Source organism: Carcharodon carcharias, chromosome 14 (assembly GCF_017639515.1).
Source record: "Carcharodon carcharias isolate sCarCar2 chromosome 14, sCarCar2.pri, whole genome shotgun sequence".
In the NCBI taxonomy this organism is placed as follows: Eukaryota; Metazoa; Chordata; class Chondrichthyes; order Lamniformes; family Lamnidae; genus Carcharodon; species Carcharodon carcharias.
The window spans coordinates 50753351-50780915 of record NC_054480.1 but is presented as its reverse complement, the minus strand read 5'-3'; the positions used below and the strand labels follow the sequence as shown (position 1 = coordinate 50780915).

At 42.4% G+C, this 27565-nt stretch overlaps 1 protein-coding gene across 13 annotated transcripts in view; it reads left to right on the top strand.

Annotated features, from left to right (window-relative positions):
* ripor3 (RIPOR family member 3) overlaps positions 1-27565 on the top strand; it is a 318751-nt gene that overhangs the window by 210978 nt on the left and 80208 nt on the right. For all 13 annotated transcript variants that reach the window (XM_041203685.1, XM_041203684.1, XM_041203690.1 and 10 more), the window contains 2 exons: positions 6194-6319; positions 8812-8957. In XM_041203685.1, the coding sequence (XP_041059619.1) occupies positions 6194-6319; positions 8812-8957 (272 nt within the window). The remainder of the gene's footprint in view (positions 1-6193; positions 6320-8811; positions 8958-27565) is intronic.

The following is a 27565-nucleotide window of genomic DNA, read 5'->3' as shown; positions in this document are numbered from 1 at the left end:
GGATGAGGAAGATAGGAGGAGGCAAGCAATACATCCATCCCAGCTGGCTGTCTGTGATCAGCTAATCAGACTGAGGTACCAGTAAACACAACTCCAATTGCCCATTCGACAGTCCCACACCTTACCTGTCCTCTATTACTGACCATCACAATGCCTTGTTGGCCAGAATGCTGAAATAAAAACCACAGCAAAACAAACATTCTGAACCAACATTATCAAGCAAGCCATCCAATATTTCATAGAAAAGTCAACTACTTACTCTCATGCATTCCCTTTGTATCTGCCTTCCGTGTGCTTTTGCCTGGCCTATGCAGTGTTACCTGCACTGCAGCATAGCTAGTGGAAGGCTGCTAGCTTTCAGTGGAGAAAATTGCAGATGATCTGTAAGGAGGCAACAAGCAGTCCTGGCCTTAGATTACTTGGCTTCAAACTGTACCACATTGACCTGGGCAGCAGCAGTCTGGGTTGGTTGGTGGACTGGCAACTTCAAGGACAGTGGTGGAGTGGCAGTGGTGGAAAGATTAATGCTGCCATCCTAAAGATGGACAGGGGGTTCACGCTCCATGGCGCTACTCGCCCCTCCCTGGGACAATACCTCAGCAATCCCACTATTAACAGATTGCTGGACTGCTATATAGCCTTGCAAGTTTCTTTGAGCATTGGTATTCACAACCTGCATGACAGTAAACTGCATTTGCATGGCGACAGCTCCGATTGGATAACTTCAGTCTGAGCATCCATTGCAACGAGCAAATATTGGGTGACTTCTGCTTATGCTGCAATAGAAGCTAAAGCATTGGCCATCAGGTACATTGTAGGGTCCACAAGTGCACTCATGAAGTTGGCCACCACTTCCATGCTGGGCTCCAAGCTCTGCATAAAGCCCTGTCCAAGTGGATGCCAGACTCCTCCATCTCCTTAACAGTAACAGTGGCTTTCTGGCAGGCTTACCAACATAGCAAGCATTTAAATGTGCATGCCCATCAGCCTTTTCATGTATGTCATCCTATCAGAGTACTCATCTGAGTCCTTTGCAGCAAAACTCAAGTGTGATCTCACCCTCTGTGGGGCTGGCAGCTGTGTTACTCTTGTCCCCTTGTTGCAGGCCACACGTGCCTGGAAACTCACCTAATGCAGATCTTGCCTCTGTGTTATCCTCCAAAGTACATGCAGTGTGAGTATCTGAGCTGGTGACTGCTTCATCATCATCATCAATCTCTCCTTTTTGCTCTCACATTTCTACACCACTGCCTAGAAGTTTTTGGGTGTCAAAAAGGATAAAGGCATAAGAATGTTGGAGAAGCGGTGGGGAGAGATAAGAGACTCGAAGCTATCTACTAAAGTATGCATGGTGTCTGTATCTAAGCTGGTAGCTACAAGTGTGGAGTGAGTGCCAGTATTACTACTTATTTCTGTTGTCATGATGACAGGAAACTGTGACTGAGTGAGATCTACCTACAACTTCACCAGCTAACCGTAGACACATTGGTTTAAAGACGACCTGTTTTTTAAATAATGCAAGAACAGACACTGATCAAAAAATGGCTGCATTGAGTCTCCTGATGTCCAATAATGTTAGTTGACCACTTCTCTGGAAAGTTTCTAAATGAATTGCACTGTCAGCCTGTTTGATGGAATATCACACCTGGGGGTATGTCAAGGTCCAGTTCAAACAGGGAAGGCATTAAAAATGCAAAATGCTGGACTTTGATCAGCTGTAGATCTATCAAGACAATGGGAACTACTAACTAGCCAGATACTCATCAGACATTCAAAATCCCCTGTGGAGGATGATAAAAAGTTTCAGAGATGAAGAGAGAAAAAAAAATGGGATTACTTGATCTGCAGCAATGACTATAAGACATGCTAATCAAATTCCTTTCTGGGAATATATAGACAGGAATTTTTAAAACTGGTTCTGCCGAGCAGAATCAGGAAGAAGGGGAAAGAAACATCACAGACATCTGAAAACACTTCTGAAAGACAGTAGTAAAGATATCTGTCTATCTTCTCTTTCTCTGAAGTTAAAAGAGTGTCTTCAACAAAGTGCAGACCTGAACCAAGTCAGCACCAGAAACCAACTAACTTCAAATGACTGCAATGTTCAACAATCTATGCCTCAAAGACAAGCAAAGGACTTAATCATATATTAATTTAACTTTTATTGGATATTAACTTTCTTACTTTTAATATCTGGTGTGTGTGTTATCATGCCTTTATTATCTTTTCACGGGCATAGTAACTGATACACTTACTCTCTCTTTGACTCAAGAAAGTGTAGTTTGGCTCCTTATTAACAAATGAATACATTTGGATTGGAAAAGGCATTGCCGGGAAAAAGAAATTTGAAAACCATTGTTGCAAACAACTGAGGAGGCTGAGTAGGAGAGCTAGCTCACTCCTTCTCACCTGGTCGTAAAATTGTCTACCTGCTCTTCCCACTCTTTCTCTTACACTACTGCCTGGTCAAGTGGCACTTCTTGGATACCTGAAGAGAAAGAGACACAATGGTAGGTTGTGTTGAGAAGACAGGGCGCAACCATCTGCAATGTGTAAATCAGAAGAGGGACAAGCGGAAGTGTGATGTGAGAAGAGCATCATTCAGCTCTGCCACTGGCTACGGCCTCAATCATCACAATGCCAATGACGGCAAGTACCGTCTACCCAATGGGAGTGAGAACATAATCTTGCCTGCATCCTGCCATTTAAGTGTTGCTGCCTTGGTTGTACACCACCTTGTCCTGCAAGAAAGAGTGTTCCGATCATGTGAGGAGGGGTGAAATGACTCCTTTTATTCTACCAGTCCAGGTCTGACTGTAACAGGGTTTTCTTGTGAATTTATAAGGATGAAGATATTTATTCAATGCCTGTGCTTAACCATTTACATGCTGATTGCAAAGAAACCATTCTGGCAGGCATTCCTGAGTTTAAAACATAAAGGGGTTAGTTTCTACAGAGGTAAAAACCCACCTAGGAAAAGATATAAAGGTATTTTAAAAAGTAAACCTACATCCTAACCTACGTAATACGCATACACAATAATGCAAAAATACACCAAGTTATTTTTTGGCCAAATTAAATTTTTGCTAAAAGGTATATAATATAGAGAATTCACTGGTCAAGTCCTTTGTTTGAGTCATGGCTGAAGCAGGATTTTTCAGTGGTCTTAAAATTTCAGTGAAGTTAAAGCCCAGAAAACTGCAATTTCTGGAGATGGTCTCTTTTTTAAACATAAATTTTGTCCATATGTCAATGATTTTAGCACCTTATGTTCCTTTCATTTAAAAATTCTCTATCTATGTGCTGGATTTAAAACTCTAATTGAGATAGGGTTTTGAACTTGAGAGAGAAATGGTTACTGCTCCATTGGCAGATTTCTTCCAGACTTCTGCTTAGCAGCTTGTATGTTGTTATAAAAGATATTCAGAAATGGTCATTCTAGACACATGACCTCTCCATAACAATTTCAGAAGGCAATTCATTAGCTCAAGTTTGGACAGATGGTGGCTATTATTTTATGGTCTAGGTGATTAGGTTCTGTTATGTCCCAGCCATTAACTCCTGAATGATACATCCTCCATCCTGATGACACCTTCATAAAGCTATTGTCCTGGTAGACTTTGTCTACTCTTGAGAGGTAGCTTTATAGAAGTACAAATGGTGAAATCCAGAACAGTTTCAGTAAATCTTTTGAAGTAGTTCTTGACATAAGCAGATGTGGAATTCCATAAGAAGTTGTCTTCATGTGTCTTAATTGTAATCATACTGGAACCTTCCAGAAACTGGTCAACTTATAATACCAGACATCAGATGACTTGTGGCAGCTACCTTAAGTCAGCGTCTTTTCTTCTTTTATAAAAGTTCTTTTAAAGCAGTTCAATATATGTTTGATCAGCCACTGAAATGAAGTGCGTCAATGAATGGGGTGCAATGAGTTTGGGTGATGTGGTTGTCATGGTGAATAGCTGGCACTATGTGCAAGGTGTGTGATCTGTTGGTTTGAAGGTTGCAATGGTGCTAATTGTGTGAGCATGAGGTGAAGTTACAATTGTGAGATGTGACTTGTGATTGATGGAGACAGGTCTGCAGTTACTCAACAGAGTGCTTAGTGTGGTGGCATACTGCAATTATGTTAATCAGTAGGCAGCACAAAATTTGTGTGCTGTCTGCATTGAAATGCTAAGGTGTGCATCTCAACCCTTGCACCCGTTTTTGGACTTAATCCAACTTTTCCCCCATTAATGTTCAGGAATGGGGGCCTGGTTCATTTTCTGCTGGTTGATTCAAATGTACTCAGGCCATTTGTAAGACCTCTATTATTTCTCTGGCTGATGTCAGCTAATTTAGTGCAGGCTGAAGAATCAAACCCAGACTTTCGTAATCTGGCTGTTCTAGAATAATGGGTTAATAGTTATGGTAATGAGATGGTGAAAGAAAAGAGGCCGTTGTAGCAACAAGTGACCTGTTGGAAGATGAGGCCCTAGAGATTGGTATGCTCTTTGAATCTACTGTCAAAGCATTAGAAATCTGTGTTGCCTTTTTTTTTGAGGAGTCAGTTGTGTTTCCTGTCAAAGAGCTGAATTTGTATATTTTACCCACTGAACCCACAAATGAGATGCATTATATATCGCTAGCTGACCAGTGAGCTATCCAGGGAGAATAAAATGCTTAATTCCAAGGTGGATCATATCACTAGAGTGAAGGGACAGTCTATTAGTTTGTGTGAAAATAACTTGACGCCCACTCTTCCATATTGTCAGCAAGTCATCTTTCCACTAAAGTCATCCTTCAGTGCAGAAGCAGAGGTCAAAACTACAGAGCTTCTACAGCTGAAGCGTCCCATATGGGAATTTCATCTATATTCAGTTCTGGATATTCATTCCATTGTTGAAGATAGTTTAGTCTTACCTTCTTATGCTGACACTGTCATCCCATTGCCTACAGTGGAGCAGCCTTGCGCTGAAGCAAGTGTGGCAATGTTACCACCACCTGCAGAAAGTGAAAGTAGTATCCTTAGTGTAGTAGGGAGGACTCATTTTTTTATATCCTGCCATGTGTACAGGATTTTTGTCATTCTTCTCATCTTTCAGATATGTTCAAATCTCAGATATTGAATACCTTTTCCATCCTCAATGCAGCAATGGATGATACAGCTGTGTAATTCTTCGTCAAAGTTGAAGATGCTTCATCCTCTCAGGCCTTTCTCCAGTTTGCTAAGATGTAGCAGGAGATTCCAAAGAGAGTGCTAGTTTGCTCTCTTCCAGTTCAAGAGAGTGTGATTATCTATGTCCTGAGCTCTTCTTTCTTGAATCAGTCTTCCATTGAAAAGGTTTTATGACTCTTAAAGTTCAGTAGTTGTGGAAAGCTGGTATTGCACTTTGCCAATGTCTTTGTTTGCTAGGTAAAAGATGGGTGATCACATACATCCACAATGCTCTCCCAGAGAGCCAAGAACACTGGGATATTGAAGCCCCTTATGACATTGACTTGGCGGTGGGGGGAGCGGGGGTGCATGGTGGGAAGGGTAAGAGTTGGATAAAATCTATAACAGTACAGGAGTTTATAGAAGTTTGAAAATGTAATGTAAATAGTTTAAGATAGTTATGAAAAAAATTGAGATTATACTTGGGAAGAGATGTAGAATAGTGGGTTAATAATTATAGCAATGAGATAGTGATGTGTACCTTGATGTAACAATTACATCAGCGGTTATGTGCAAAAGACTTAGAAGGTAAGATGGAATAGTCTGCACAAGAGGGAGATGTACTTAACCTTGAAGCTTGTTGTGCATTATAGTGTTAATAAAGAAGTTTTTGAAGAAAACTACTGGAGTTAGACCTCAGTCACTCATAAGTATTGGGAAACCTTCCAAATACAGATCAGGCCACAAGTTACCCAAAGAGAAAACCAAATACTATTTTAAATGTAAACCAAACCACAAACTAGGTAGCAGATCTACATCCTGGAGAAACTTGCTAAGCTATTGGAGATCCTGTTCTAGAATTTCTATACTATAATGTATTAATTGTAATGCTTTTCGGTTTAAATTATCTCATACAAGCAACATATACCTGTCCAAAATTGTGCAATGAGTAGTTATAATCAAACTTCTGTTTGAATTTTGAAGTGAAAACTCTGTGCTTCAATATAAGGTCATGCTCTAAAAAAAACTACTCACTTTATTTTTATACAGGTGTTGATTAAGTATGGCCGACAGAGGTGGAAGTTAAAAGGAAAGATTGATGCTGATGACAGACAAACATGGGATGAAGAAGAAATGGCCTTCCTACCTCACATCAATGAAGATATTGAAATAAAGGTGTTTAATTGTAAATTTACAGAAGAGTGCTTTTACTGTAAATTTTAATTGAAATATGCATTAAGTGTGAGTATTAAGTATTCCTAGGTTAGATGTAGCAGGGACCAGATGGAGATAAAACTCCCTCTGTTTCTACCAATAAATTTCCTTAATCCCTGCCAGATTAATGTCCATATAACGGCGTAAGAATGTTTACATTTATCTGATCACTCATTCCTATAATCACTTGAGGCCAATTTTAAGTGAGTTGAGTAATTGATCACACATAATCTATTATAGAAATCATGAGTGTAGTGAAAGGTGCCTCTGAGGTGAGGAAAGAAAATTTGGAAGGGCAATTATGTTTATATTTATGCATGGATCCAAGTTCATTAAAAACTGGATTGAGATTATCCAAATCTATTGCATATCTCATTAGTGTACCTTTCAACCAATTATTTGAAATAGTTGGGATCAATTTTAATCACATTTGTTTCTTTAGAAATTTTTCAAAAGCACAAGGTTGGGTTTATTTACCCCTAGAAAACCATTAGCCTTTTGGCAACTAGTCAAGAGCTTAAATTTCCAGGGATTCCTTCAAAATGTCAAAATGTTATGATGCCATATAGGCCAAATTATTTGCCAAATAGTAGATAGTTCCTTATAATTATGGAACTGTACACAATATCACATAAACAGGGTGTACTAAATGAGGCAACACGATTAGTTATCACAAAATAAACATACGGAAAGTTGAATGAGGATACAATATATTAATACGGCATTGTGACCACTAACCACATTTTTGATTTTAGGCAGTGAGGCCTTGATTACAGTGCGACTTTTGAAATTACTATCTGTGAAAACAACCCTAAGTAATTAGCAATTACTAATGAGTATTGAGGTTGCTAAACGATCTATTGACTTCAATGTTGCACTTAGATGGATATTTGTGACTTTTATCAAAAAATTCCTTTGCACAGATGTTTCTATGCTGTGGCAAGTAATCACAGTGCTCAATTTAGTGTCTAGCTCTTTTACATGATGTTTGTTAGACTCTATGAAGACACATGTTCATTGTGATATTACCAATTATTAAAATGCAGGTGAAATCTGGGTATATGTGAATTTGTCAGGTAATCTCAACTTTAATGTCAGGGTTGTCTGTATCACTGCTTTGAATCTCACATTAGGATTTCCAATTCAGTATATGTTCTAGATAATCAAAACATTCCAGAATTGGGGATTTCCCAGATATGAGCAATAAACCAGCTATGACAAGCACTCTATCTGACGGATTAAATGTCACATGGATGTGTGCAGGAGCATAACTTTCAAGAACCAAATATGTTATCAGTTAGTCTTTTTTTGTATTTCCATTTATCTGTTGCTGCTCTGTTTCATTTCTTATGATAATTGCAGATTATACTTGGTCTTCACTTGCATCTCTAATTAGTGCTAAGACACACCCACAAATCTTATTACATGCTTTCTTAATTTTGCACATCTTAAATAAGGGCCTGTAATTTTTACTTTAAAATCCTATTGGCTTCTTTGAACCTAACAGGCTCAAAAATCCTCTTAATAACTTACTAACTCTTAATTACTTAGCTCCTGCTCATGCTTCCCACCTCCAGCTCACCACCTCTCCCTGTCGCTGCTTCCCTCCCACTCACTGACCCTCCCATTTGCCACTTCCATCCTGCCTGCTGTTTTGCACCTGCTCCCTGACCCTCCCACTTGCTGCTTCCCTCCCACTCCCAACCCTCCTGCTCGCCGCTTCCCTCTGACCACCCACCCCCTCCATTCACGACTTCCACTCACTTCCTGCCCCACCAGCTCCTGTCTTTTCCACTGCCCACTTCCTCTCCCAAACCTTCCCTGTGAGCAAGGGCCTGGAAGAGGAGTGGAGAAATGGAGGAAGTTAGAGGAGCTGTGAGTGGGAGGAGCCAGTGGAAGGGTCAGGGAGTAAGAAGAAGAGGTGAGTGGGAGGGTTGGAGAGCAGGAGGGAAGCAGTGAGCAGGAAGGTTAGGGTGCGGGACGGAAGCAGCAAGTTGGAGTGTTGGAGAGTGGGAGTGAGGAGGTCAGGGTGCAGCAGGGAAGCTGTGAACGGGAAGGTCAAGGAGGGAAGCAGTGAGTCATGAGAGGCAGCAACTGGAAGAGTTGGGAGAGATGGTATAAGGGAGCGTCGAGAGGCGCGGCAGGCGGGAGGGTCAGGGCGAGGCAGCAAAGCAAACTTCTTTTTTAAAAAAGACTGAGCATGCTCTGCCCTAAAATGAAAGTAATGGCAGTTACTGGGGAACGTCCTTAATTTACCAACCGCAGAAAAATGAGAACAAGCCATTAGAAAGTGCTTTAAATGGGGGTTACAAGAAAACAAGTTCACAACTTTTGCCAGACCTAATATGTTGTATGTAAATTCAAACAATTCTTTTAATTTTGTAATCTTATTTTTCTGATTCATTCTATAGGGTTGTGGAAGAGTTCACTTAAACAGAATTTTCTCTCTATAGGTAGCTGAAATGAAAGGGCTGATGACTGTTTTGGTTGGAACAGTGACCTGCGAAAGTGCGGATTTCTTCTCTGCACAACCTCAGATAATGATTGTGGATATTACTGACTTAGGCACTATGAAACTTCAGCTGGAAATCATGTGGGAGTAAGTATTGATGTAATATGTCTAAAGGGAACATGGTGCTTCAGTATACCAGATTACAGTTTGGATTTAGAATGCTAAATTATGGATAAACTTTTATATGTGACCAGTGCAGTCTAATTTGTCCACACTTGGTACTCTTATCTTAGCAATAATATCTACTTTTCTGTTATGGAATTGTATTCAAAAATGTTATTGCACGAGAAGTTCATGCTGATGATTGACTTATGGTTTCACCTTTAGTGGGGATATCCTGTCAAGGAACCTGAGCTGAGTGCAGACAGAAATACAACACATCAGATCTGTAGTCTTGAGTCTCAAGCATTCTGTGGACTTGAACTATTTATTACAGCAACATTAATGCATTTCCATTATCAGTGTCATTTTCATTTATTCCTTCTATAAACAGGAAATCCAGTTTGCAAACCAACTGCTTTACTAAACGTTGGCTTACGCATAATAATATATAGGTTTCAGGTTGTGGGTTGGAGTAAATATTTAATTCTGTTGCAAGCTGCAGCTCAAATCATTCAAATAATTACTTACATATGTTCTAGGAAAAGCAACTGACTATTAAAAATAAAAATGTAGGCACACACACAATCCGCACCATTTATACATTTATACATTTAACGTAATAAAGTTTGAAATGTTAAGTATTTGTGTATTTCACGCAGGAACACAAACATATGTACACAAATTCGGAGAAGTAGCAAGGATTTTGCATCATTCACAAATGTATATCATTTTCATTCATTAATAGTCCTGATACATATTTTCTAATAAATAAGTTAACCTAGTACATGTACCATTTTAAACCACTTCAAATTGATGTGCTGATTTTGAAAGGATACGTTATCTCCATCACATGAAGTTCAGTTAAGATTAGGAAAAAAATTTCTCCATACTATCAATTCTAAAATTTAATTATTAGTTGTACTGCCATCCAAGTGAATAGTCTACATCAACTAAGGCACTGTCCCTCGTAGAATTTCTCCACTATCAGAGTACACTGTAACTTCTCTGGTCTGGAATGCTTGGGACCAAGCCATTTCTGGATTTCAGAATTTTCTGGATTATGGAATGACATTGGATTACATAACCACCACAACTGTGTGACCCAGAAAATACTGTAGATATAAATACTTAACTGAAACATAAAACAGTGATAAAATATCACAATGCAGAGATAAACATTATTTTACTTATCCAAAAACCCTATCTTCTATGTTTCTGTTCACGAAGTACTGTACTGAAATGATGCTTGGCCATGATTTTCCAAAATTCCTTATATTCTGCAATACTTACAGCAGATTGGAACTTAGCAAACGCAACACTGCTATTCAAGAAAGGAGAGAGAGAAAACATGAAATTATAGGCAGTTAGCCTGACATCAGTCATCAGGAAAATGCTGTAATCTATTATTAAGCAGGTCTTAACAATATACTTAGAAAATCATAGTATAAACAGGCAAAGTCAACATGGTATTACAAAAGGCAAATCACATTTGACAAATTTGTTAGAATTTTTGGAGGATGTAACAAGTAAAGTTGATAAAGGGAAACCTGTAGATCTAATATACCTAGATTTCCAAAAGATAAGGTGCCACACGAAAGGTTAATAGGCAAGATAAAGGCTCATGAGGTTCGGGGTAATATATTAGCATGGATAGAGGATTGGTTAACTGACAGGAAGCAAAGACTAAACATAAATGGAACATTTTCAAATTGGCAGGCTGTGACTAGTGGAATGCCGCAATGATCAATGCTGGGACCTCAGCTATTTACAATCTATATTTATGACTTAGTGAAAGAGACAGAGTAATGTATCTAGGTTTTCTGATGATACAAAACTAGGTGGAAGTATAACTTGTGAGGAGAACAGAGAGGCTGCAAAGAGATATAGGCAGGTTAAATGAGTGGAAAGCAAGATGGCAGGTGGAACATAATGTGGGGAAGTGTGAGATTATTCACTTTGGTCATAAGAATAGCAAATCAGAACATTTTTTAAGAAGTGTGAAGCTCGTAAATGTTAATGTTCAAAGAGACCTGGATATACTCATACAAGGAACTCAAAGTTAGCATGCAGATACAGCAAGCAATTATGAAGGAAAATGGCATGTTGACCTTTATTGCAAGGGGATTGGAATAAAAGGAATGAAGCATTCTTATACTATTGTGCAGGACTTTGGTGAGACCGCATCTGGAATATTGTTTGCGGTTTTGGTCTCCATATTTGAGGGAAGGATATACTTGCATTGGAGACAGTACGGTGAAGGTTCACTAGATTTATCCCTGGAATGAGAGGGTTGTCTTGTGACGTGAGGCTAATTAAATTGGGCCTATAATTTCCAGAGTTTGGAAGAATGAAGAAGATTGAAGAAGGTCACAGCTGAAGAACACCAACTGGGCATCCCTGTGCTTGAAGGTAAAAAAATCTCTCTCTGATTGCTGGAAGCCAGTCACAAGTCGTCAGAGCCACAGTTGAAAAGGATATAGGAAACTCAGCTAGCCTGCAGAACCAAGACTGGGTTCAGCTGTCAAGCTCCTTCAGAATTTTCTATATTTCAATTAGATCACTTTTGAAATATAGAAAATTCTGAAGGAGCTTGACAGGGTAGACATTGAGAGATTGTTTCTGCTGGCTGGGGAATCTAGAACTTGGGGGCACAGTCTTAGTACAAGGAATAAATTATTTGGGACTGAGATGAGGAGAAATTTCTTCACTCAAAGAGTTGTGACCCTAGATTGTGGATGCTCCATTGTTACGATTGGCCCCCAGGCGAGGTTGCCCCAATTTGTTATGCTCCCAGACGAGGTACCCCAAATTGTTATGTTCCCGGGTAAGGAGGGATGAACTGGCTCCCTTTCTTTATTCAACCTCCTCAGTTGGTCACAACACAATTAATTTGAAAAGGACCCCTTCCCTCGTGGACACCTTTTCCCAGTCCAAATGTATTTATGTTTTAAAAGGGGCCAATTTAACCAGGCATTGTTGAGTTAAAGAAAGAGTAAGTTAATTAGTTACTAAAACGTGAGAAAAGTAATAAAAATGCAACACGTATACACATAGATTTGAAATGAGAACTGAGTCCGAAAGTAACAGTTAAAAAGATATATAAATCAGCCCGTTGGCTTGTCTGTAAGGAGTAGATGGTGAAACGTTGTGGCCATTAAGTTGAGGTGATTCCAGTAGTGCTGACTTTGGTAGTTGAGTAGTTGGTTTGGAGAGTCTTGGTTCTGCAGGCTAGCTGAGTTTCCTATATCCTTTTCAACTGTGGCTCTGACGACTTGTGACTGGCTTCCAGCAATCAGAGAGAGATTTTTTTTACCTGCAAGCACAGGGATGCCCAGTTGGTGTTCTTCAGCTGTGACCTTCATAGCACATACACACCAGAACAGAACACCAGACTAGCACACAGGACTAGGGTAGCAGTTGGCTTTTTTAAGCCCCTTTCTTTGTGTATTCCTGAAAGGGAAAAAACAAACATGCCTTTCATCCAGGTTTGTTTTCTTTTCAACTCAGTTCATGTTCACAATCTGGGGTATAACTCAACAGGAGGTAGTTTCAGCTGAGATGGGTAATCATTTTCCATTATCTCCACAGCCACAGGAGATTACAGTTCAGTTTGCTTTACATCTTTTCCTCTGAAATGCCTTTGCCTGGGTTCAGCCAGGGTCACCCAGCTCCTGACCTCATTACAGCTTTAGTTCAAATATGGACAGAAGAGCTGAACTCCAGAAGTGAGGTGAAAGTGACTGGCCTTGACATCAAGGCAGCATTTGACTAAGTGTGGCATCAGGGAGCACTAGCAAAATCGGAGTCACTGGGAATCGGGGGGGAAAATTCTCCACTGGTTGGAGTCATATCGAGCACAAAGGAAGATAGTTGTGGTTGTTGGAAGTCACTCATCTCAGTTCCAGCACATCAATGCAGGAGTTCCTCAGGGTAGTGTCCTAGGTTTACCCATCTTCAGTGGCTTTATCAATGACCTTCCTTCCATCATAAGGTAGAAGTGGGGATGTTCGCTGATGATTGCAGATGATTGCACAATGTTCAGCACCATTCTTGACTCCTCAGACACTGAAGCAGTCCATGTCCAGTCCGTGTGCAAATGCAGCAAGACCTGAACAATATCCAGGCTTGGGCTGACAAGTGGCAAGTAACATTCACGCCACACAAGTGCCAGACAATGATCATCTCCAACATGAGAGAATATGATCATCGCCCCTTGACATTCAATAGCATTACTATCGCTGAATTCCCCACTATCAACATCCTGGGGGTTCCCATTTACCAGAAATTGATCTGGACTAGCCATATAATTACTCCTGGCTAACAGAGTAGGTTAGAGGCTGGGAATCTTGTGTTGAGTAACTCATCTCCTGGTTCCCCAAAGCCTATCCACCATATACAAGGCACAGGTCAGGAGTATAATGAATACTCTCCACTTGCCTGGATGAGTGCAGCTCCATCAACACTCGGGCTTGACACCATCCAGGACAAAGCAGCCTGCTTGATCAGCACCCCATCAACAAAAAACATTCCTCCCTCCACCACCAACGCACAGTGGCAGCATTGTGTATCATCTATAAGATGCACTGCAGGAACTCACCAAGGCTCCTTCAACAGCACCTTCCAAGCCCACAACCGCTACCATCTAAAAGGACAAGGCAGCAGGTAGATGTGAACAACACCGCCTGGAAGTTCCCCTCCAAGCCACTCATCATCCTGACTTGGAAATACATTGCCATTTCTTCACTCCTTTTGGGTCAAAATCCTGGAACTTCCTCCCTAACTGCACTGTGGGTGTACCCACACCACATGGACAGTAACGGTTCAAGAAGGCAGCTCACCACCCCCCTACTCAAGAGCAGTTAGGGATGGTTAATAAATGCTGGCCTAGCCAGCAATTCCCACTTCATGAATGAATAAACAAAACCCTTGGACTATAGCATGACTGGGAATATAAGCAGAAATGACACAGAGCAGGACAAGCTGCTGAAAGGGAGGAGGAAAAGGGCTCTGATCAAGAGTCCCTGTCAGCCCAGAGTGTTTAGGGATCAATTCTCTGACTGTGCCACAGCAAAGAGCAGTGCGTCTTTGCTGAAATCTTCCATCTGCTGCAGCCTCAGAGCAGGGCAAGGATAACATTGCCAGTGGCTCTGAAGATGAATCTCTGCAAGGAACCTTTATGTATCTGTTTCTTCCAGGCTGGAGCATGTGCTATTTGCAGCATCTCCCAGTTCACAATTTCTTGTTGCATAAGGGAGGTCACTGAAACTCTGTACTCCAAGAGAGTTGAATATATTTCATTTCTCATGCTAGAGAGAAGCAGGTGGAGTGAGTAAGTGACATTGCGAGGTTTGCAGGCTTTCCCATGGCACATCCTGGCCCTCAGGACTAAACTGCTGGCATTGACTGCTACTCCTCTCTGGTCCCACTGCTTTCTCAAAGGTTTTCTGGAGAGCTTCCTGGCCCCTGTAGATAGATGACATCTCTCCTGCTCCCATCTCCTGGAGCCCTTTTTCTCCTCCTTGTGTCTTTTTCAGGCCAAATTCTGCCTTGCAATAACTTCCAGCACCTGCTCCAGCCAAAATGCATCACCCCTTTTAAAAAGTGCAGGCTAGTATTAAGCAATATAAGTTAACTTGAACTCAGCCTCTCACAATAACGCACTCGCTGTTCAGGTGTCTAGCTATTCAACATTGTGTTTACTGCTGGCGGAAAGCTATATTTAAATGAGCAGGCATGTGCTGCCTACATTGGAAACATCAGGAGCACATTAATCCTGTATTGCTACCCCAGCTGCACCTGTTTTCTGGTGTTATCAAATTTCACTATCAGTGAGGCCTTCTCACCCATTACAGGCTGACCACATTGTATTGAATATTGCTTAATTTCAGCTAATTTCTTGTTCTTGTGATGCCGTGATGTATTTCTTCCATAGGGATTGTTCTCACACACACAGCGCTGGATAGAGCCAACAGGAGCCCTGCATCACCTCCTTTGTGAAGGCCTGCCAAGAGCTGCCACTCAATCAGAGACCTGCACCCCTATAGAATGGCAGCGCCACCAGGGAGGCGTTGGCTGCTGCCGCTACAACACCCACCATAGGCCTAGGATCATCACTGGATCCCAGGTCAGAGGTGAGTGATTGGCAGGTGGGGCTTAGTGGCGGGCGAAGCTCAGGAGGTGGGGGTGTTGCAGGAGAGGGGAGAGCAGTCATCAGCAAGGGCATGGGAGTGTTTCTCTTTGGCCACCCCCACTACCCCCCTTTCTGATGCCTGGTCCCTTGATTAGGCACTAAGTGCCATTGAAAGAGGGACCTCCCAGGGGAGCCCACAAGCAAACACACAGGGTTTACTTATTGTGTTTCCTGCATAGCTAGCCCCCTGCTTGCCACTGAGTTAGTACCAGCAGTGGTGAGATTAGGCTCTTAGTGGGCATTAATTGTCCGCTTAAGGGCCTCAATTGGTGGCAGGGTGGGAAGGCCGTCCATGGACATTCCTGCCATGGACCACCACCCTTCCACCTGATTACATGCTCCCCCACCATCAAAATTCATCACAGGTAGGGCATTAAATTCTGCCCATAAATTCTGAGTTCACTTTTGAGCATAGGAAAAATCTAACATCTAAAACATCACATGTAACCTCACATCATTACTGAAAAATGAAGGATTACATTACCTCGGTAATTACAGTTAGGCTACGTTGTCTGACAATTCTCATCATTGGTACCTTGTGTAATTGTAATGATAAATTACAGGAGGCAGCCTTTGCTGTATTCTCTCTCTGGTTTGCTTCCTTTCTGGTGAGCTGCATCTCAGGTTCTTGCCAAACTCACATTCAAATCTTCATTCTTTACCAACTAGCTTTATTTTCTCATTGTATTTGATTTTTATGTAAGTTTTTTGATGTTTAATTTTTTTTCTGTACCGATGTAATTTATTATCACTAACTTTCACATTGATTTTGCTTATTGCCAGTTTTATTTTTCATTCTTTCAAATTGGATTGGATTAATCAAAATGGGTCCAGGATTCTGAGGCCTGGATAAATTCCAGGTTCCGACCTTGCACCTCAACCATGCCAACTCACATGATGCTATTTTTAAATGGATGTTCTGTAATTGGGCTAGAGGCAAACTCAACACCCAATTAGTGGCACTGAGGGTCTCAAAGATATGGGATCTGTTTCTGCAGTGCACCAACGGAAATGGCAGATGGCAGACCCTGGGAGGACCAGTAGCATAATAGCTTGGGAAAGTGTCTACATAATCATAATAGGGGTATTGCACATGGTCAGGGACAAGGTCCCCCAGGGTCCAATAATTTTCATGTTCATAAAAAAAACACTTTTGCTTTGCCTCATTTTGAACCTGATAGCTGTGCACTAATATACAGCAGGCTGCTCAAGTTCACCGGAAGCCCTTTTGAAAATTGGGGTCCTGACCTCCATGTTCCCCTTAACGATCTCCTAAATGAGCTGAAATTGGATGTTAATTGGAGGCAACAGGGCTGCCCCCACCTTCCCCCTCATTCACCCCCCCACCTTCCCTCTCACCCACCCACCACCCCACGCTCCGCCCCATTGACCTTACTTAGCAAATTGAAGTGCACCCTGGAGGTGTTGGGATCCAGAGCTGCCCTCTGGGACCCTAAGTTTTAAATTACACCCGATCCCAACCCACTCTCCACCCACCCACAGCATGTCAAAATCTGGCCCATTATGCTTATACTTCTCCTCATAATTCTCTCTGCTGCTTCCTGTCACTATCTGCAAGTTATACTCCCTCATAGTGTTCCATGCTTCCTTTTGATCCCCTCAATATCTGGTATTTCTTTCTCCCTGGCCTTCTGTTTGACTATCTTTTTCTTGCCGTTCTTCCCCACCTTCCTGTTAAACATTGCTCAATTCCTACCATGTGCTAGACTTAACCTTTCAGTCACTAATTAGTATTTAGACTTGATATTCCAAGTGAGAAGTTTACTTGCTATCGGTATCTCTAGCTTTTGCCAGGTTCAGGATGGAACTGTGGCTGTAACTTTTCTTTGTTGTTATTGAAAATTCATTGAAAAGTCTTAACAACCCCTACTGCCACCTCATGAGATAGAGTAATTGATAAAAGAAGCTATTTTAAAAACTTGACTTTGTGTCTATTTTACATTTACAAACACTTTGGGCAGCCTGTTTAAAAACATGACTGTTCAAAACCAGATGGTCGATAACTCTACATATTATAAATTCAAACAATGCTTTTGGCTTGGAGTGTGGTGTGCCTTTGCCCCAGTGGAATGTGGTGTGAAGTTCTGGATCTGAGATTTGCTTCTGCAATTTTCAGTGTGTTATGTAACTGATCTCATACACTCTAAAAGCTGTGTGGAGTAAAAGGTGCCTTTTAGGGGAGGGAAGAGAGTACAGAACACACATGGCTTTTATGCAATGCTTAGTGACTGACTCTAGAATAGAACTGGCAGAGGCTTGACTACCTGCCAGCCAGTTAGGAACTATGGCCTGAGTTTTCACCCTCGAAGCAGGTAGTGGGAGTTGAGAAAGTTCCCAGCTCGATCTGTCCACCTCAGGAGAAAGTGCTGCAAAGGCGGGATCTTCATTGCTTTGTGTGGGGGGTGGGGGGTGCAGCTGTGGGCTAGATTCGGGCCAGCCAACCTGGGAAAAAGTTTGCAGGCAGCTGCATGGGCTGCTGGGTGCCAAGGCGGGCTGTTTAAAAGGCCCACTCAATACAGTGGGGCTTCATCCCAGTTAAAATAAAACATGAAGTCTCTCCAGCCCTCTCCCCTCACCGCCCAAACACTCTCCATGCCTCATCCATGCCGCCTCATGCTGCCACCAATCCCCTATGGTCTCTCATGCCCCCATGCCAAGCTGTGCCACTCCACCCATCCCCATAGGTCCTCATAGCCCCAATGCCAAGCTATGCCCTTCCACTCATCCCCTATGGCCCCTCATACCTCCTATGTCACCCTCATTATGTATGTGCGGCTGAGAGCTCAGACAACCATTACTCTTGTTGAAACAGCTGCACCTTAGAGAAAACATTGCTTAATTTACAACTCAAGCTCTATGATTTCTGCAGTCAATTTCACAATGTTTACTTACACAAGGTTATGGGTTTGTGTTTGTTATTGATACTTTAAAGGGTCTGGATAATTGATACTTTTATAGATTTCTAGTGGAATAACTTTTTAACACAGTAGAAAGTTATGAATGAGCTACCATTATAAAGCTTTTTTTTACACAACACTGTCAATATAGGGTTCATTGGTTCTATACAGTGTATAGTGGGTCAATGGGCATGTAAGTGTCATTGCTTGGCATTGGGTATATGAGGGGCCATAGCGAGAGGATGGAAGAGCATAGCTTGGCATGGGGACATGGGCATGGGGGGTAGGTAGGGGGCTTAACTTGACAAAGGTGGCATAAGGAGGGCTTTTTGAACTTTTTTTTTAAAAGGTCCCTTTACGCAGCCTGGGGTTTGCAACTCCACTGAGGGACCGTGAACAACGACTCTTTAAAAACCAGGCCCGACTCCATGATTATTGTGGAGGAATAGGTCATGCCTATCTCCACAATGGAGGCAATCATGTCGGGAGTGCCAGATACAGGCTTTTGACAGGAACCAGCTGACATTATTTAAAGGCATTCCCGAAAATCAGACAGGCTGGGAAAGGGGCCAGTAGTCCCACTATCGGGAATGACCCGCCATTTTTAAAGGGCCCCTGAGTCATCCCGACTTGGTGAAAATCCAGGCCCATGTTAAGCAGAAGTGGGAAGTGCTGAAAGGAAGGGGAATATAAATAAATATATTTATAAAATGTTACAAACCTAGTAATGTCAATTAAACTGCAATGGCTCTAAACAATGGGACCTGTGAATAGCTGAAATCATAACACATTTGGCTGGCAGATGACACCATTGCTCTCTGCTGGGAGTTAAACCTGCGTGACCTATATGAAATGATTGTTTTAATTCTTTGAGTCCAGGTCATTCTGTACATGTTTGTTTAGGCATCCCCCTAAAACTGAATCGTTCCAGTGGGATTTGCGTTTTCTTCTGTAGCCAATGTCAACTAATTTGAAGCAGATCTATATACTCCTGTCCAAAATCTGAAAGCTAAATCCTTTATCCTTGACGTCCCAACAGTACCTGAAATTTTGAAAGTTTATTTGCACTATATGTTATAAAAAAAATCTGTATACGTTTTTGATTAAGCTTTTTTTGGGGCCCTATAATTTTTTTGTCCTCCTGCTCTGTGTAAAATTACCTAGTACTGAAGATAGTGATCTGCTCCCAGGCCTCTTTCAACGTTATTATTAAAGTGCTTGCTAGGGGATGCATAATCGCACTCTAGAGCTATTTACTTGCGTGGAACAGCCAACACTTTGCTCTGTATCTTCCCTTCAATAGTACAATCAAGATTGGGAACTCAATGATTTGTCCTTGTTGTATTGGGTCATTATTTATTATCTATAAACATTAGCATCTGAAAATCTGGTTCTCAACTGGGATTGAAGTGAAATTCGTTTTCTGAAAAGAGACTTCTCAAATTTTATTTTGCACTCCTATCAACTAGATCCTCCAGCGAATTTATTTTAAAATCATCATTCTCATCTTTAAATTCCTCTATGGCCTTGCTCCTTTTCCCAGGTTTGCACTAAGTGCAGTAGCAGGCAGGTAAAACGATGTTTTACCCGCCGGCCATGATGGTGGGTTTTCACGCCGTATCGTCCTGAGCCCATCTTATTATTTATGCACGCCTGGGAAGCATGCTGTTTCCATGGCGGGTGGGTTCTCATTTGCCTGCTGCCGCATCATGCTGGGCACCATGTTTAAAGTCCAGCCGCAAGCTCACCACTGAAGACATGGCCAGCAAAGGAAAAAAGGCCGCAGCCCCCGCTTCAATGATGGGTCCCTCAAGCAACTGCTGGATGCAGTGGAGGCCCTCCGGGATGTCCTATACCCCTGCTGTGGCCGTAGGATAGGCAACAACTGAACAATCCAGCTTGGGAGTGGTGGCAGCAGTGGTCAGTGCAAACATCCTGCAGAGGAGGACCGCCACCAGTGCCGCAAAAGGATGAATGATCCCCTCCGTTCAGCCAGGTTAAGTCACTCTTCTCATCACTCACAACTCTCTCACTGTCAAACCCATCACACATCCACAGGGCCCTATTTCACTGCCAGTTCAAGGGACATCACCATTCACTCTCTGTGACCCACAGTCATTGTCCTCGTCCCATCCATGGGACTAATCACCACCCATGCAGGCCAGGCATACGTATCATCATTTCTGTTGAAGAGTCATGTGGATGCTGCACCCTTTACAACCTGGAGATTGTACAATGTGTACAGTCCCACTGCTCCGCCATCCAGTAAAGTGGTCGCAGACTCGCAGTCTGTGTCAGGAGAGGGGACAGGGGGTTGGTGGCAGGGGGGCGATGCGGGTAAGGTCTGGAGTGCTTGGTGGCACTTTGGTGCCTCTGTGTTGTTTGCATGGGTGAGCAGGGCAGGGGCCTGACCCCAATCATTTCACTGTGGCTGCATCTGATCTGTCTCTGTTGCAGAGGCATGGTCAGTTTATATACGTGTCCCTAATGCGTGGATACTTCCCTCACTTACCCTGATCCCCGTCTCGATTTCTTGTGTGTAGCATCCAATGCTAGGGTGGTAGTTACCCCGCCCCCACCCCCACCCCCACCCCCAGTCTCCACCCCCCCCAGCCCCCATCGACAATAGTCGCCTCCGAGATTGGGTAGCCGTTGCCCCTGCCCGCCCCCCCCCCCCCCCCAACAACAACGGTCACCTCTGAAGCTAGGTAGCAGTTGCCCCTGGACGCCAAACCCCCCAGCCCCCCGATAATAGTCGCCTCCATGGCACAATGGCACTTCACCCTGGTGCCCCTGCAGCCTGCAAAGCAACAGGCGACCCTGGCAAGCTCTGCAGCACAGTGCTGTTCACTCACCTCCAGTTCCCTGAAAGTGAAGGCCGCCAAGTGCACGTTGCCTGTGTGCTATTGTGAAACATATCTATGTGCTTTCCCGCTGACGTGGACGGAAGATCCAATGGAGGAGGGAGTGACTGAGACTCCTGGCCGCGCAAAGAGCCTGGCAGGATGACCTTTTAATGATATGTTGATGTATTACAATGAGCTTCCCGATGACCGTTGGCAGGAATTGCGGCCCGTCGTTAATGGGCTGCGCGGACGATCGCAACCTGCCTTCCCGCTGTCGTGAAACCAATTGCGCCATATTGTCCATGCACACCACCTATCACACCTGCTGCCAGCAGGCACGGAAAATTCTGTCCTTTATCCTTCACATCCCTGCATCATGATCCCTCAGCATTCCTGTGAAGCCTCTTGGAATTTTTTAAAATGTTAATTTGACTATAAAGGTAAATTGTTGGGGAAATTTATATCTTTTCTATAACAATTTACAGTTAGAGAATGGTATGTTGTCATCGTATGTAGAAACATTGCACATAAAAATATTTAAGCTGATGTTGGATGCTTACGATACATAACTAACTTCAGAGGATGTAAAGCGACTGTTGTTAGGGCCCCTGCATTTAAAAAAAAACAAAAATGATGTAAAATTGATAAATTTTTAGGCTTTAGATTCTAAAACATCTTTTAAACTTTCCCTAATTATATTCAGACTCACCCAGAACAATTTAGAATACCAAGCAATCTAACTAAGAATGTATATACAAAATATGACACTATGGCTAGCATTTAAATGCTGGAAGATAGAGATTGCTATCAAATATTATCCTTTATTACGAGAGGGATTGAACATAAAAGTAAAGATATTATTTTTCAGTTATACAGGGCATTGGTGAGACCTCACCTCAAATACTGTGTACAGTTTTGGTCTCCTTATTTAAGGAAGGATGTAAATGCTTTGGAGATGGTTCAAAGGAGGTTTACTAGATTGATACCTGGAATGAGTGGGTTGTCTTATGAGGAAAGGTTGAACAGACTGGCCATGTTTCCACTGAAGTTTAGAAGAGTGAGGGGTGATTTGATTGAAGTATACAAGATCCTGAACGGCCTTAACAAGGTGGACATCAAAAGGATGTTTCCTCTTGTGGGCAAGTCCAGAACTAAGGGCACTGTTTTAAAATTAGGGGTCGCCCTTTTAGGAATTAGATGAGGAGAAATCTTTTCTGAGGGTTGTGCGACTTTGGAATTCTCTGCCTCAGAAGATGGTGGAAGTGGGGCATTGAATATTTTTAAGGCAGAGGTGGATAGATCCCTGTCAGGCAACGGGATCAAAGATTATCAGGGTTAGATGGCAATTTGGAAAGCGAAACACAAGAAGATCAGCCACGATCTTATTGAATGGCGGAGCAGGCTCAAGGGGCCGAATTGTCTACTCCTGTTCCCATCTCTTATTTCTTATGTTCTTATGTAATTGGCATTAGCTATTCTTTATTTGTTAAATTCAGCTTTGTCAAATTGAATCTGAACTACTTTTTCACTTTTAAATAAGCCTCCTCAAAATGTATTGATATATCATGCTAAGAAAACACAAGTATATTCAATTGAAAACCAAAAAACTCTGCAAGAAAGATCCATACTTTGCACACTCAGGAAGTTAAGGATAGTATTTGTTTATCAAGCCTCAAGATCGGGATTGATTTAGAAACCAGAAAAGGAATGCAAAAAAGGTTAATAAAAAGGGAAATAAACAGAATATGAGTAAATTAGCTAAAAACAGATTGGAAGAGCTTTTGTAAATATATAAAAAGGAAGAGAGTAAATAAAGTAAACGTTGGTCACTTAGAAGCAGAAACAGGAGAAATTTTCATGGGGAAATTAAGAAATAGGAATCATCGAGCAAGTATTTCATATCTGCCTTCACTGTAGAAGACACGAATTACATTCCAGAAATAGAGGGTAACCTAGGAGTTAAAAAGAGTAAAGAAATTAAGGTAATTAATATCAGGAGAGAAAAAGTATTGGAGAAACTCGAGCGCCTAAAATCCGACAAATCCCCATGGCCTACATTCCAGAGTTCCATAAGGGATAGTTGCAGAGATAGTGGATGCACTAGCTATGATTTTCCAAAATTCCTTTGATTCAGGAACAGTTCCATCAGATTGGAAGTTGGCAAACATAACACCACTTTGCAAGAAGGAAGGGAAGAGAAAACAGGGAATTACAAGCCAGTTAACCTAACATCAGTCATTGGGAATGCTACAATTTATCGAGGAAGTCTTAACAATGTATTTAGAAAAGTATAGTATGATTAGGGCAAGTCAAAATTGTTTCACAAAAGGGAAATCCTGTTTGACAAATTTTGAATTTTTTGAAGGTGTAACAAGTGGGGTAGATAAAGGGGAACCAATAGATGTAGTATACCTGGATTTCCAAAAGGCATTCGATAAGGTGCCACACAAAAGATTAATAGGCAAATAGAACTCTTGGAGTTGGGGGTAATATATTAGCAGGATTGGTTAACAACAAGAAGCAGAGAGAGAGTATAAATGGACCATTTTCAAGTTGGCAGGGTGTGACTTGTTAAGTAACACAAGGATCAATGCAGCAGCCTCAGCTATTTACAATCCATATTAATGGCTTAGATGAAGAGACAGAGAGTAATGTAACTAAGTTTGCTGATGATACAAAGTTAGGTGGCAAGGTAAGCTGTGGGGAGGACACAGAGGCTATAGGGAGATATAGACAGGTTAAGTAAGTAGGAAACAAGATGGTAGATGGAGTGTAATGTGGGGAAGTATGAAGTTATTCACTTTGGTTGCAAGAAAGAAAAGCAGAATTTTTTTTAAAGGCATGAAACTTGTAGAGATGTTGATATTCACAGAGACTTGGACGTGGCCACACAAGTAATGCATGCAATTAGGAAGTTAAATGGCATGCTGTCCTTTGCTGCAGGGGTTTGGAGTACAGGAATAAAGAAGGCTTGCTACAATTGTATATGGCTTTGGTGAGAACACATCTGGAATACTGTGTGCAGTTTTGGTCTTCATATTTAAGGAAAGATATACTTGGAGGCAGTGCAGCAAAGGTTCACTAAATTGGTCCCTGGTAGAGTGGGTTGTGCTATGATGAGAGGCTGAATAAATTGGGTCTATATTCTCTGGAATTTAGAAGAATGAGAGGCGATTTCACTGAAACAAACATGATTCGGAAGGGGCTTGATAGGATGGATGCTGAGATATTGTTTCTACTGGTTGGGGAATCTAATACATGGGGGCGCAGTCTCAGGATAAGGGGCCAGCCATTTAGGACTGAGATGAGGAGAAATTACTTCACTCAAGTAGTTGTGAATCTTTGGAATTATCTACCCCAGAGGGTTATGAAGTCTCCATTGCTGAATACATTTAACGCTGGGATAAACAGATGTTTGGTCTCCTATGGAATCAAGGGATATGAGGAACAGATGGGAAAGTGGATTTGAAGGCCATGATCAGCCATGATTGTACTGAATGACAGAGCAAGCTCAATCATATGTGCTACTTTTTCTTGAGTTTTTCTGTTCTTGGTCACTTCCCCTAAATTATGTCTCTCCAATGGCTGATGTTTTGTACTGTGTGAAACACCTTCAGTCATTAACTACATTAGTGTGTTAAATAAAAGCAAGTTGTTGTTAAGTATTCAACACAGTGGTTAAAAAAAAAAAAATCTCTACTTGCTGACCACATATATTGGTTTTACCAGCGCACGAGTTTTAAAGCAGGCCCATAAGCACGTTGTGGGAGAAATAATGGCCTCAAAATTTACAGCAAAATGTGGAGGGAGCAGGGAGGAGTGGATGAGAAATCCTGAAATGCAGGACCTCATATGATTTTTTTTCCCCTGTTTCCGAGCTAGATTGAGATGTTGGCTGACTGTCAGGTGGGAAAGTCTGTAGTCAGGGATTGGAGAGAGGTGGAGGGCTGGATAAGGAAAACAATGGAGGCAGGTTAGCTTAGAGTAGCCAGAGGGGGAGGAAATATCTACTCCTTGCCCAAAGGCAGTGCTTGGAAAGGTATTTACAATAGTGACATAAGAACAGGAGTAAGCCACTTAACGCCTCGAGCCCAAACAACGAAATCATGACTGATCTGCAACTTATCTGCTGGATCCCAACCCTGAGAAATCTGGAAAGATGAAATCTAAAATGTTGCTGAAAATGAAACAGACAGTCCCGTTAACATATTTATCTATTTTTTATTCTTTCACAAGACATGGGCATTGCAGGCAAGGCCAGCATTTTTATCACAAAACAAAAACAGAATTACCTGGAAAAACTCAGCAGGTCTGGCAGCATCGGCGGAGAAGAAAAGAGTTGACGTTTGGAGTCCTCATGACCCTTCGACAGAACTTGAGTTCGAGTCCAAGAAAGAGTTGAAATATAAACTGGTTTAAGGTGTGTGTGTGTGTGGGGGGGGGCGGTGGGGGGGGGGGGGGGGGGGGGCGGTGGGGGGGGTGCGATAGAGAGAGAGAAGTGGAGGGGGTTGGTGTGGTTGTAGGGACAAACAAGCAGTGATAGAAGCAGATCATCAAAAGATGTCACAAACAACAGAACAAAAGAACACATAGGTGTTAAAGTTGGTGATATTATCTAAACAAATGTGCTAATTAAGAATGGATGGTAGGGCACTCAAGGTATAGCTCTAGTGGGGGTGGGGAGAGCATAAAAGATTTAAATATATTTAAAAATAATGGAAATAGGTGGGAAAAGAAAAATCTATTGGAAAAATTTATTGGAAAAAAACAAAAGGAAGGGGGAAACAGAAAGGGGGTGGGGATGGAGGAGGGAGCTCAAGACCTAAAGTTGTTGAATTCAATATTCAGTCCGGAAGGCTGTAAAGTGCCTTGTCGGAAGATGAGGTGTTGTTCCTCCAGTTTGCGTGGGGCTTCACTGGAACAATGCAGCAAGCCAAGGACAGACATGTGGGCAAGAGAGCAGGGTGGAGTGTTAAAATGGCAAGTGACAAGGAGGTTTGGGTCATTCTTGCGGACAGATCACCCCCCACCCCCCACACACACCTTAAACCATCCGTCCTCACACTTTCCTCTTCCTCCCAGAACATGATAGGGTCCCCCTTGTCCTCACTTATCACCCCACCAGCCTCCGTATTCAAAGGATCATCCTCTGCCATTTCCGCCAACTCCAGCATGATGCCACCACCAAACACATCTTCCCTTCACCCCCCCTATCGGCATTCCATAGGAATCGCTCCCTCCGGGACACCCTGGTCCACTCCTCCATCACCCCCTACTGCTCAACCCCTTCCTATGGCACCACTCCATGCCCACACAAAAGATGCAACACCTGCCCCTTCACTTCCTCTCTCCTTACCTTCCAAGGGCCCAAACACTCCTTTCAAGTGAAGCAGCATTTCACTTGCATTTCCCCCAACTTAGTCTACTGCATTCGTTGCTCCCAATGTGGTCTCCTCTACATTGGAGAGAACAAACGTAAACTGGGCGACCGCTTTGCAGAACACCTGCGGTCTGTCCACAAGAATGACCCAAACCTCCCTGTCGCTTGCCATTTTAACACTCCACCCTGCTTTCTTGCCCACATGTCTGTCCTTGGCTTGCTGCATTGTTCCAGTGAAGCCCAACGCAAACTGGAGGAACAACACCTCATCTTCCGACTAGGCACTTTACAGCCTTCCGGACTGAATATTGAATTCAACAACTTTAGGTCTTGAGCTCCCTCCTCCATCCCCACCCCCTTTCTGTTTCCCCCTTCCTTTTGTTTTTTTCCAATAAATTTTTCCAATAGATTTTTCTTTTCCCACCTATTTCCATTACTTTTAAATATTTTTAAATCTTTTATGCTCTCCCCACCCCGACTAGAGCTATACCTTGAGTGCCCTACCATCCATTCTTAATTAGCACATTTGTTTAGATAATATCACCAACTTTAACACCTATGTGTTCTTTTGTTCAATTGTTTGTGACATCTTTTGATGATCTGCTTCTATCACTGCTTGTTTGTCCCTACAACCACACCAACCCCCTCCACTTCTCTCTCTCTTTCTCTCTCTCTCCAACCCACCCCCCTCCCCCCCCCACCCCCCCGCCCCACCACACACACACCTTAAACCAGCTTACATTTCAACTCTTTCTTGGACTCAAACTCAAGTTCTGTCGAAGGGTCGTGAGGACTTGAAACGTCAACTCTTTTCTTCTCCGCCGATGCTGCCAGACCTGCTGAGTTTTTCCAGGTAATTCTGTTTTTGTTTTGGATTTCCAGCATCCGCAGTTTTTTTGTTTTTATCCCAGCATTTTTATTGCCCACCCCTAATTGCCCTTGAGAAGGTGATGAGCCACCTTCTTGAACTGCTGCGGTTCATGTGGTGGTGGTACACGCTCAGTGCCATTTGGGAGGGAGGTCCAGGATTGTGAGTCAATGGTAGTGAAGGAACAGAGATATAATTATATGTCAGGATAATATGTGGCTTGGAGGATAACTTGCAGGTGGCGGTGTTCTGCCGCCCTTATCCTTCTAGGCAGTAGAGGTCACAGGTTTGAAAGGTGCTGTTGAAGGAGCCTTGGTGAGTTGCTGCAGTGTATCTTGCAGATGGTACACACTGCTGTCACTGTGCATCGGTGGTGGAGGGAGTGGATATT